At 45.6% G+C, this 12,488-nt stretch overlaps 1 protein-coding gene across 6 annotated transcripts in view; it reads left to right on the top strand.

Annotated features, from left to right (window-relative positions):
* The window catches only part of LOC110527437 (rho GTPase-activating protein 6), an 89,355-nt gene extending 77,558 nt beyond the window's left edge, over positions 1-11,797 (top strand). For 4 of the 6 annotated variants that reach the window (XM_090240329.1, XM_090240334.1, XM_090240331.1 and 1 more), the window contains exons 5-13: positions 76-271; positions 1,512-1,567; positions 3,321-3,471; positions 5,434-5,582; positions 6,712-6,891; positions 8,542-8,633; positions 8,821-9,053; positions 10,008-10,079; positions 10,167-11,797. In XM_090240329.1, coding sequence (XP_090096455.1) covers positions 76-271; positions 1,512-1,567; positions 3,321-3,471; positions 5,434-5,582; positions 6,712-6,891; positions 8,542-8,633; positions 8,821-9,053; positions 10,008-10,079; positions 10,167-10,759 — 1,722 coding nt within the window. In that variant the 3' untranslated portion in view covers positions 10,760-11,797. The remainder of the gene's footprint in view (positions 1-75; positions 272-1,511; positions 1,568-3,320; positions 3,472-5,433; positions 5,583-6,711; positions 6,892-8,541; positions 8,634-8,820; positions 9,054-10,007; positions 10,080-10,166) is intronic. The other 2 variants (XM_090240330.1, XM_090240332.1) reach the window with 1 other exon arrangement.
* The last annotated feature ends 691 nt before the right edge of the window (positions 11,798-12,488 follow it).

Here is a 12,488-nt window from a genome sequence, read left to right on the forward strand (position 1 = left end):
CGTGTGTGTTTGTGTGCGTGTTTCTGTGACATCAAGTAGACGTCGGCTTGATAATGCTCTCATTGTGGTCTGCAGGGGGGCATGTCGGTGGACTCCATCACAGACCTGGATGATAACCAATCCCGCCTGTTGGAGGCGCTGCAGCTGTCTCTGCCCGCTGAAGCACCCAGCAAGAAGGAGAAGCACCGGGACAAGAGGCTGAGCCTCAACCCTATCTACAGACAGGTGCCTCGCCTGGTGGACAGCTGCTGCCAGCACCTGGAGAAGTATGGTACGAGTTAATACAGCCCTTCTCACTGATCACACCTGGGGCCTGTTCAGTAGGGCACAATGTAGCAAAAGGTTTTGCAACGGAAAACGAAAACGAGCGAAGGTAGCACCTCCCTGTTTCAAAACGTTTCCTATGTGTTGGACACGGCTCTATTCCTGTGGTCAAAATCCTCGTCTTTGTCAGGGATCGCTCACCCGATCTGATTCGAGCCCCACATCTTTACCCTGACCTGCACTGCCTAACCAGCCCAACATCTTTACCCTGCCCTGCACTGCCCAACCAGCCCCACATATTTACCCTGCCCTGCACTGCCCAACCAGCCCCACATCTTTACCCCGCCCTGCACTGCCCAACCAGCCCCACATATTTACCCTGCCCTGCACTGCCCAACCAGCCCCACATCTTTACCCCGCCCTGCACTGCCCAACCAGCCCCACATCTTTACCCCGCCCTGCACTGCCCAACCAGCCCCACATATTTACCCTGCCCTGCACTGCCCAACCAGCCCCACATCTTTACCCTGCCCTGCACTGCCCAACCAGCCCCACATCTTTACCCCGCCCTGCACTGCCCAACCAGCCCCACATCTTTACCCTGCCCTGCACTGCCCAACCAGCCCCACATCTTTACCCTGACCTGCACTGCCCAACCAGCCCAACATCTTTACCCCGCCCTGCACTGCCCAACCAGCCCCACATCTTTACCCTGCCCTGCACTGCCCAACCAGCCCCACATCTTTAACCCGCCCTGCACTGCCCAACCAGCCCCACATCTTTACCCTGCCCTGCACTGCCCAACCAGCCCCACATCTTTACCCTGCCCTGCACTGCCCAACCAGCCCCACATCTTTACCCCGCCCTGCACTGCCCAACCAGCCCCAGATCTTTACCCCGCCCTGCACTGCCCAACCAAGATGATGTAGAAACAAGGCAGTAGTGTCTGGCCATTCATTCCCGACACTTCCTTCTCAACGTGGACCCCTGGGTTTACTCCCCCCGCTCTCCCGCAGTCTTTAAATCCTCACTTGCCGGACTGAGCGTTAGGAGCTAAAGTCCACTTCGGCGGGAATGGGCCACAGTAGCGTTGGTTTAGGTTTGCTGGTTTATAATCTCTGTGATGAAAGGAGGCGTACGGCGGCTGCGTCTTCACGTCTCTTCCATCTGTGATTATTCGGCCTGAGTGTCTCTTTGACCAGGGGAGGATGACGCTCACTTATGTCCTCCGCTGTTTCTTCCGACAGGTCTTCAGACGGTGGGGATATTCCGAGTGGGAAGCTCCAAGAAGAGAGTGAGGCAGGTGAGAACCTGGGAGAGGCACTTTTTGATACCTCTCGCACGTTGCTGCACAAAGCTGTTGTTTTCAGCCCACCGCGAGTGGTTGGCGACCCCTTTAAACTTAATCGATCTTATTAATAGAGGATCTTGTATCGTTAACTCAGTTGAAGCATCGATTGAAATTAACTACACATTTTATTAATTGACTGTTCTGGTTGACAATATGCTTTTATAAGTCCTTATTATACATTTTTTTAACAGGGACCAATGCTAATGACATTATATTTATGTATACTGTGATATAGATAGAAGCTGTTGAAATGAATGTATATAGATAGAAGCTATTCAAATTCTGATATGTTGACACAATATATTTATATTCATGCAATGGTTTTGATATTGCCGCCGCTGCGGAGAATGCACACCCACTTAGCATTAGTTCAGCGTCCGTTATTAAAGGAAGCAGAGCGGATGAACTTGGCCCCGGCTGAAGAGCCAGGCTCCTCTGTAGTCGTGGCCCTAGTCTACAAAGGGACGCAGTCGAGCCTTAATGCCATATTGTAATTCAAGCAGGGCTTGTAGCATTCATTTCCATCCCAGGGCCTGTATTCAATTTCCATCCCAGGGCCTTGTATTCAATTTCCATCCCAGGGCCTGTATTCAATTTCCATCCCAGGGCCTTGTATTCAATTTCCATCACAGTGCTGATCTAGGATCAGGTTCGCCTTTTATATCATAATTAATCAGATTACATGGACATGTATGTTCTGCCTATATCGTCATAGTGTGGTTTTAAGTATTTTTTGCTCGCCGTGAATTTTTCCCCCTCCTTTTTTTAATGTCAGTTGAACGTTTGCTTTTGGTTATCATGACAGAAAACTCAATTCATTGAAGTGTTGTTTTTGGACAATGTCTCTGTTTTTTTAAGGAGATTTGAGTGTTTTCTGACTTGTGTTCTCCAAGTTTGGACTTCTCCGTCTTCTCTGTATGCGTAGCTCATACGCAACGCTCACAATGGCAGATCCTAATCTTTCGTTCAAGTCAGCAAAAACACAAGCACTGGTGCCAGCCAGTTTCAGCCTGTCTTAAATGGTGTTGTTTCCGTTCTGAGATGGGGAGTTTATTTCTATTTTCAACATCTCACCGTTTGAGGGAATACAATGCTATCAGCGCGTTGAATCAAAATGTCACCATGTGAGACAATTTACATGACTTCTCACTGTAATCCCCCGTTTGCTGACTTGAAAAAGAACGGACCATATCATCGACATCACTAACAGATCGTATTTTCAAAGTTACTTAAATCTCAACCATCTCTCACTTTAAGGAAGTAGCTATATGATTAGGCTACTTCCTGCCAACATTTAGATCTGTAACCAGGTTTTTATCTAAAACACAAGCTATAATCAAACTTCGCTATAATGCTTGATCAAACACAATACTTGCTTATAATGCTTATCTTACTGGACTAAGTGGACCCATTTTAACTCTGAGTAATGCTAGGGGTCAGATTGTGGAAGAAGCAGGTTGACACAGCATGGGAACAGAACCGGTTGGACCAGGACTACCTGTGAGAATGTTTTCACCACCAAGGTCACACCTGGTGTGTGTATATCTGTGTGTCCCCGTAATGTGAGTGGAATGTGTTCACATGCGTGAGATGCAAATATGTTTGAGTGTTTCTCTGAGTTCACTTTCTAACTGTAGTCGCTGTAAACAGTAAAGTACGTGGACTACATGGTATATCTCATGTTCTGTTTTACTCTGTCTCTTAGCTGAGGGAGGAGTTTGACCGGGGAGTGGACGTCCAGTTGGATGAGGAGCACAGTGTCCACGACGTGGCCGCGCTGCTCAAGGAGTTCCTCAGAGATATGCCTGACCCTCTCCTCACCAAGGAGCTCTACACTGCCTTCATAAACACCATGTGTGAGGAAACATCAACTTCACTACTTATGAATACTACCCTCTGTGTGTGCAGTAGTAGAGTCAGTCTCTGCCCTAGGCCCAATCACCTTCGTTGGCCTCTTTTAGTAGGACACACCTTCAGTTTGCACTAAACCCACACTTAAGAGTGTATACTTGGGTCAATGACACACAGGCTGTATGCACTGTAAAGGTTGGGATTTAGCCTACCAGAGTGCATACATTGTGCCAAGTGTTGTGTATGTGAATGTCATTGTCTACATGTACAGTCGTCGCCAAAAGTTTTGAGAATGACACAAATATTCATTTTCACAAAGTCTGCTGCCTCAGTTTGTATGATGGCAATTTGCATGTACTCCAGAATGTTATGAAGAGTGATCAGATGAATTGCAATTACTTGCATAGACCCTCTTTGCCATGCAAATGAACTGAATCCCCCAAAAAATGTTTCCACTGCATTTCAGTCCTGCCACAAAAGGACCAGCTGATATCATGCCAGTAATTCTCTCGTTAACACAGGTGTGAGTGTTGACGAGGACAAGATCACTCTGTCATGCTGATTGAGTTCGAATAATAGACTGGAAGCTTCAAAAGAAAGGAGGGGGTGCTTGGAATCAGTAAGATTGCACCTAAATCAACCATTTATCAGATCATCAAGAACTTCAAGGAGAGCGGTTCAATTGTTGTGAAGAAGGCTTCAGGGCGCCCAAGAAAGTCCAGCAAGCGCCAGGACCGTCTCCTAAAGTTCAGCTGCGGGATTGGGGCACCACAAGTACAGAGCTTGCTCAGGAATGGCAGCAGGCAGGTGTGAGTGCATCTGCACGCACAGTGAGGCAAATACTTTTGGAGGATAGCCTGGTATTCAAGAAGGGCAGCAAAGAAGCAACTTCTCTCCAGGAAAAACATCAGGGACAGACTGATATTCTGCAAAAGGTACAGGGATTGGCATGCTGAGGACTGGGGTAAAGTCATTTTCTCTGATGAATCCCCTTTCCGATTGTTTGGTGCATCTGGAAAAAAGATTGTCCGGAAAAGACAAGGTGAGCGCTACCATCAGTCCTGTGTCATGCCAACAGTAAAGCATCCTGAGACCATTCATGTGTGGGGTTGCTTCTCAGCCAAGGAAGTGAGCTCACTCACAATTTTACCTAAGAACACAGACATGAATAAAGAATGGTACCAACACATCCTCCGAGAGCAACCATCCAGGAACAGTTTTTTTGACGAACAATGCATTTTCCAGCATGATGGATGACCTTGCCGTAAGGCAAAAGTGATAACTAAGTGGCTCGGGGAACAACACAACAATATTTTGGTCCATGGCCAGGAAATACCCCAGACCTTAATCCCATTGAGAACTTGTGGTCAATCCTCAAGAGGCGGGTGGACAAACAAAAACCCACAAATTCTGACAAACTCCAAGCATTGATTATGCAAGAATGGGCTGCCATCAGTGTGGCCCAGATGTTAATTGACAGCATGCCAGGGCGGATTGCAGAGGTCTTGAAAAAGAAGGGTCAACACTGCAAATATTTACTCTTTGCATCAACTTCATGTAATTGTCAATAAAAACCTTTGACATTTATGAAATGCTTGTAATTATACTTCAGTATTCCATAGTAACATCTGACAAAAATATCTAAAGACACTGAAGCAGCAAACTTTGTGAAAATTAATATTTGTGTCATTCTCAAAACTTTTGGCAATGACTGTATGTCTATGTGTATGTACATTTGCCTATGTGTATATATGTGAGAGTGTGACATATTTCAAATGATTTAGACTGAATCCTCACTCTTAAACTCTAACCTCTGACATCTAACCCCTGTCCTGTACCTCTATAGTGCTGGACTGTGAGGAGCAGCGGAGTGCCACCCAGCTCCTGGTTTAGCTGCTGCCAGGCTGTAACAGCGACACCCTGCCCTCTAACCTCTAACCCCTGACCCCTGTCCTGTTCCTCTGTAGTGCTGGACTGTAAGGAGCAGCGGAGTGCCACCCAGCTCCTGGTTTACCTGCTGCCAGCCTGTAACAGCGACACCCTGCACCGCCTCCTGCAGTTCCTCTCTACCGTGGCGAACCACGCCCACGACAGCCATGACAAAGACGGACAGGAGGTGAGGCGAAGACCCCTTCCGTTACCCCCACCACTCCCCATGATTCCCAAAACAACCACATGCCCCTACCCCTAGACCTCCCTATAAACTAGATCTGAGAGGATTGGATAGGTGTGTAACCGGCGTCAAGCTTCAACAGCATAGCTTCCTCCCTCCCTAACTCGCACTGAGACTAGTTCTCGCGATCTCGGGTTCTCGGGGGGGGGGGATGCTGTTCTGTGACATCATGGTGAAGTCTCAGTTTAGCCATTGTTGCGTGTTCTTCACGGTAGTTGTCCAATCTGTTTAGCTAGTAATTTTCCTGAAGCACTCAATATCGTATTCAATGAGGTCAATATAGTATTCTATGAGGTCAATATAGTATTCTATGAGGTCAATATAGTAGTCTATGAGGTCAATATAGTAGTCTATAAGGTCAATATTGTGGTCTATGAGGTCTATTATAGTCTATGAGGTCAATATAGTAGTCTATGAGGTCAATATTGTGGTCTATGAGGTCTATTATAGACTATAAGGTCAATATAGTAGTCTATGAGGTCAATATTGTGGTCTATGAGGTATATTATAGTCTATGAGGTCAACATAGCAGTCTATGATGTCAATATAGTAGTCTATGAGGTCAATATAGTAGTCTATGAGGTCAATATAGTAGTCTTATGAGGTCAATATGGTATTCTATGAGGTCAATATGGTGTTCTATAAGGTCAATATGGTATTCTATGAGGTCAATATCATATTCTATGAGGTTAATATGGTATTCTATGAGGTCAATATGGTATTCTATGAGGTCAATATGGTATTCCATGAGGTCAATATGGTATTCCATGAGGTCAATATGGTATTCCATGAGGTCAATATGGCATTCTATGAGGTCAATATTGTATTATATCTGGTCAAATTATTATTTTTAAATCAGGAAGTATAATGAAGTGTATCTCTTTGTGTTAATGACAGTCAATTGCACATGTTTGCCTAGTCTAGTGTGGCTGTATGTGATTCCATGCTATGCAGGAATCACATACAGGACACACGAAACTGTATGCGCTCACTGTACTGTCAGTGGCTTTAGATAAAACCATTTGCTAATCAGCGGGCATTATTGTTATTCCTATGTACTCATCTCCTCCAGGTGACGGGGAACAAGATGACCTCTCTGAACCTGGCCACCATCTTTGGTCCCAACCTGCTCCACAAGCAGAAGAGTTCAGACAAGGAGTTCAGTGTGCAGAGTCCGGCCCGCGCAGAGGAGAGCACCGCTGTTATCGCTGTTCTCCAAAGGATGATCGCAACCTTCCACTCCCTCTTCATGGTGTGTGTGTGTGTGTGTGTGTGTGTGTGTGTTGATATCCTACCCATTCTCCTGTTTAGTCCCTCTTTATAATACAACCTTGCACGTATATGGTAATTGGACAGGCAGGTACTGTGTAATTACAGTAATGTATTCCTAATAGCCAGCAAACAAGCTACAATAAATGATCACTTTAGATTGGCCAGTAAGTAAGACTCCCTTGTGAGTTCCTTGTATACACTGTACACAGGTGAGGTGATGCAGTTGTAGAGAAGTTGCAACAACTACATAACCTACATTGTGTAAACTCAATCTGTTTATGTAGTTACCATGTCAAATGCATGGGTTTAGCACTGACACATTTGATGAACTCTCTATGTCCTAGGTCTGTATACAGCCATACCATTTCCATTACCTCTGCCTGTCCTCTTTCTTGCCATCACACATCCCTCCCTCCCTCCCTCCCTCCCTCCCTCCCTCCCTCCCTCCCTCCCTCGACCCGGGTTAGCGGTGCCACTCAGTAACATATATTTGCATCCCAAATGGCACCCTGTACACTATATAGTGCACTACTTTTGACCAGGGCTCATAGGGAATAGTGCCATTTGGGATGCAGCCTGTGTTTAAGTTATAGATTCTCCAGGCTTTACCAGACAATGGTTCTGTCTTATAGAATGAAAACAAAGCTCTGTGGGCCTTTGTTAGTGCTGTTAGTGCTGATCCTGGACCTGATTAAATGCCTTAGGGCCCAGTTCCATACCACTACAGATATCAGGCTTTTGAGACGGTGGCAGAGAGACTTATGGGCCAATCCCTTGCACTGATTGTTCTGACACCACCACCACTATTTCCCTGAACAGAAGTCATATTCTTTGAACTTTGCAGAGGTTGTTTTTCCCTTTGCTCAGACTGTGTAATTCAGGGTAGTGGCGGGATGCTGGAAAGAGGTATTGTTAGTGTAACAGTATAACTTTAGTCCATTTTTTTGCCATGGAGCATAGAGATGATTTTGAGGTTTTCTAACTCATTTCATGTAATTCTAATAATTTTGCCATGGGGCGGAGAAAAAAAATGTGCAGTTTTACAGCTCATTTCCCGCAATTCTACATATTTTGCCATAGGATGGAGGCAAATGTTTGCAGTTTTTAATATGATAACTGATCATCAATGGGCCCCAACCCGGTCGGTAATTCAACCACGCTGACAATAAGTTTAGATAGCTGGCCGCTAGACTAACTTACCAATCTAAATAAAATAAAAAATAAAAAAAATGCTGAAATGGGCTAATTGAGTGAATTTGGATGCACAACCAAGTTTCTAAATTTAACCTTGTGTATTCTATTATTCTTCCCTCTCCCCAAACATTTTTTGTTTGTTTGTTTTTGGTGTGAAATTGGTCCACGGACCAACAAAAGCGTGTAGTCCTTGGGCCACCAAGTTGCCCTTCCCTGCTATACATGGATCCATAGACTGGTATTTAATAGTATTCAATGTGTTCATGTATTGACTGGCTTGTGATCACCAAACGTGAAGATGGAAAAAGTTAGACTCACTTTCACCATGAGGTTGTCTTGGTCAATAGCACCCCCTAGTGCTCCATCTTGTGCCATTACATACATAAACCATGTTTTTTGTACTTGTTTGGTCATGTCTGCTGTTGTCTGTGTGTAGGTGCCCCCGGACCTGCAGAATGAGGTCCTAATGAGTTTACTAGAGACTGATCCTGATGTGGTAGACTATCTGCTCAGGAGAAAGGCATCACAGTGAGTACATTGGTTCCACTGCACATATCACAGTCACACATTTTGAGTACTCATGGAAAGTAGTTGCTTAGCCTGGTGTTCATGTCTGTTGAGAGAAAGTGAAGAACCCATCATCTTTGGCAATATATTTTTATTCTCTCTACCCATCCTTTTCTCTCCCTCATCCATCCCTCCTTCCACTCCACAGGAGTCCAGACGTGTTGCGATCGGAGGATCCTTTCTCCCTGAGCGAGAGGCGCTCCTCCAGTGACTCCAACAAGGTCTCCAGTGGAGAGCTGTCCCCCTATGACAACAACTCCCCCATTCTGTCTGAGCACCAGGGGGAAGGGACCAGCCCAGGGTCAGAACAATACACCCTGGTGAGGCAGGTGGCAGGACGGACACGGGACACCCATGGGTCCAATCCTTGGGTCTCAAAAGGTGAGGGGACTACTGTCCAGTCTTACTTAAGCTGTGGTTGATATGATCGTGGTGAGGGTGGTGAAAATTATGATGATGATGATGACGATGATGATTGTGGTGGAGGTGATGATGATGATCTTAATGATGATGATGATAATGATTACCTTAATGATGATGATGGTAATGATTGTGGTGATGATGATTATCTTAATGATGATGATGATTATCTTAATGATGATGATGACCATGATCTTTTTTTTTGTATTTATTTTTGAATTTGACGCCCTTTTTCTCCCCAATTTCATGGTATCCAATTATTAGTATTTACTATCTTGTCTCATCGCTACAACTCCCGTACGGGCTCGGGAGAGACGAAGGTCGAAAGTCATGCGTCCTCTGAAACATAACCCAACCAAGCCAACCAAGCCGCATCTTAACACAGCGCCCTCCAACCTGGAAGCCAGCCGCACCAATGTGTCGGAGGAAACAACGTGCACCTGGCGACACTGGTTAGCGTGCACTGCACCCGGCCCGCCACAGGAGGCGCTGGTGCGCGATGAGACAAGTATATCCCTACTGGCCAAACACACCCTAACCGGGACAACGCTAGGCCAATTGTGCGTCGCCCCACGGACCTCCCAGTCGCGGCCGGCCAGAGTCTCTGGTGGCACAGCTAGCGCTGCGATGCAGTGCCATAGACCACTGCGCCACCTGGGAGGCGGTGATGATAATCTTAATGATGATGATGATGATGATTGTGGTAGAGGTGATGATGATAATCTCAATGATGATGATGATGATTGTGGTGAAGGTGATGATGATTATAATCTTGATAATGATGACGATGATGATTGTGGTGGTGGAGGTGATGATGATGATGATGATGATTATAATCTTGATAATAATGACGATGATGATGATGGGTATGATGGTCCCTAAACACGGTCATGTCCATTATGTCCTATACGTCAGAGGAGCATGCTAATATCTGGGGAGCTTGGCATTCCACTCTGAAACCAGGGCTGATGGACCAGTCTTATGCAGGTAAGCTGTTGAAATGTAACAATCACATTTTTGGACTTTTACTTATCTTAATTTTCTGACTTTTTCCATTGACATCTGTATCTCCAGGTTCCCATAGCAACATGTCAGAGGGCGGCTCACGCAGCTCCCAGGAAGGACTTGACTGTCTCCAAGGCGATGCCAGGCAGGTGGTACGACGGACACAGACCTCACTGGGCGTGGCCGAATGCAGGCCCCATCCCCCTGTCACACGGGTCTGTAGCAGCCCTCACAGCAAGGCGGGACGGCCGCGCCTCCTGCTGAGCCTCAACCCTGTGACCCCACCCCTACCGTACCCCAACAGCCAATCAGCAGCCAGCAGCGCAGAGAACCTCCCCCAGGGCATTAGACACCAGGCTAACCCCAGCCCTAACTCCGCCCACTCGGGTCCTCCCCCTCCCCCTTACGGCGGCTTGTCCTCCAGGCTCTCCCCCGCTGCCTCTAAACCAGCCCAGCCTGTCTCCCCCTCCCTCGCAGCACCCCCTCACCAGCACCCCCTGCAGGGTGGGAGGCCAATGGTGCCACTGAACTCAGCCTCCCCCACCACGGACAGCATGGTACCCATGAGCCAAGAGTGGCAGGACTGGCAGAGGGACAGATGGCAGATCTGGCAACTCCTGTCCTCGGAAAACGCAGACACACTCCCAGAGACACTGGTGTAAGCTGGACCATAGGACCGTGGGATAGTGTTAGCCATCCCTCCCTCCATCCCTCCCCTCTGTCCTCCCCTCCGTCCTTCCCCCCAAACATGGGCGCCATGGCGTTGTTTACATGTGCAGCTGCTGCCTATACTACGGACTTGGTACAAAGTCACTAGTGTTTCCTGTTTGCTATGTATTGATCCGCGATTGATGTTGTATCCTGGTCATCCCTTTGCATGTTATTAAATATTCTCTCTGAGCTGTTTCAGAGAGGATCAACATGAAACTGTCAGCAAAACATACCTCAAACGTCAAGTTTATCAATTTGATTCACAATTGCATGTCCACTTTTCGATAAGGCCCCAGTTTAAATTGAACTGAATGTAATATGTACAGGTGACTTTTGAAGACAGGAAGGTTTAACGTTTATGACAACAATTTGATAAGCTACAGTCAATTTACATGACCAATCCTACCCTTATATATTTACTGAAGTCGTCACCTATATTAGTGATCGCTGCTAATATTCAGAGGGTATTTACTTGCTGATTATATCCCGATAAGTACCGCACACGTTTGTATGAGCAGAGTTTTATTCAATGTCAGTCACCAAGTAACAGAGCCCATAGTACAGTTTTGCAACAGTTTGTATATAAGCATTATAATGTATTTTATGTCGGGCCTAGCTAACATTTTTTTTTTTACAGGCTGTCTAAATGTTTGTGTCGTGTGGTTTTAACTCGGTTTAAAAAGATAACGTCTGTCAAAGCTTTACTAAGTTGGGTTCTAAAAGAACAGAACTGTGTTAAAGTTCTTTAATTCCTTGACTCTCTTTTCATCACATGTTATTCTGGGCGTCTATAAAGTCTCATCTGCTTTCTCTCTTTCCGTAGTTGACATTGTTCTTTTAGCTATTGGAATTCACTTCACCATGGTTGCCACAGCATGGCTTATCTTACAAGCTCATATCAACATAATTCATTCCAATGATTCTCTCATTCCATTAGGTGGTTGATGTCAAGGTTATGGCTGCATAGGAATATTAAAAAGACAAGTTCATTGCTGGCCTGACAGATTCATTGCTTTCTCTCTCACTGTATTTGTCCGATTGATATGGGATTTTACGAGATATTTGCACTTACAGTACTCTACTGGACTCTGGGAATTGCCAAAGCTTTTTTGATTCCTCCTTTTCAGCAACAAAACAAACACGTCTCTTGCTTTTGTCATTACATGCACTGTCTGCCTCTATTTTTTTTGTAAATGTAAAAATGGTTAAAGAAAATGTTTGAGCCCTTATTCAACTAGGCAAGTCAGATAAGAACGAAGTGTTATTTACAATGACGGCCTACCCCGGCCGAACCCAGACAATGCTGGGCCAATTGTGCGCCGCCCTATGTGATACAGCTCTTGATACTCTATAATTTACCAGATACACCAGTAGTCTACAATCATTTCCTAGTTTTGTGGATATTTGCTGGCAAATACTGCACACTTTCTAAATGGTAGTTTGTTTGTTGGTTCATTTCAATCCGTCTGCATGTCGAGAGGAATTTGAAGTGTGAGAGACATTTGAATTATTTACAAGGATTTGCACATTTCTACATATCTTCACAGTGTCCCTAAAATGACATGTCGAATACGCGTCCCATCTTCACTTCTATAAAAAACGCTTTCAACAGCTTGTGTTGCTATGCACTATTCTCAATGCCTGTGTGTTTGGAGTCAAGTATGCCATGGATCCATGCTC

Source organism: Oncorhynchus mykiss, chromosome 7, assembly GCF_057628025.1.
Source record: "Oncorhynchus mykiss isolate SJ-2025 chromosome 7, ASM5762802v1, whole genome shotgun sequence".
NCBI classification, from domain to species: domain Eukaryota; kingdom Metazoa; phylum Chordata; class Actinopteri; order Salmoniformes; family Salmonidae; genus Oncorhynchus; species Oncorhynchus mykiss.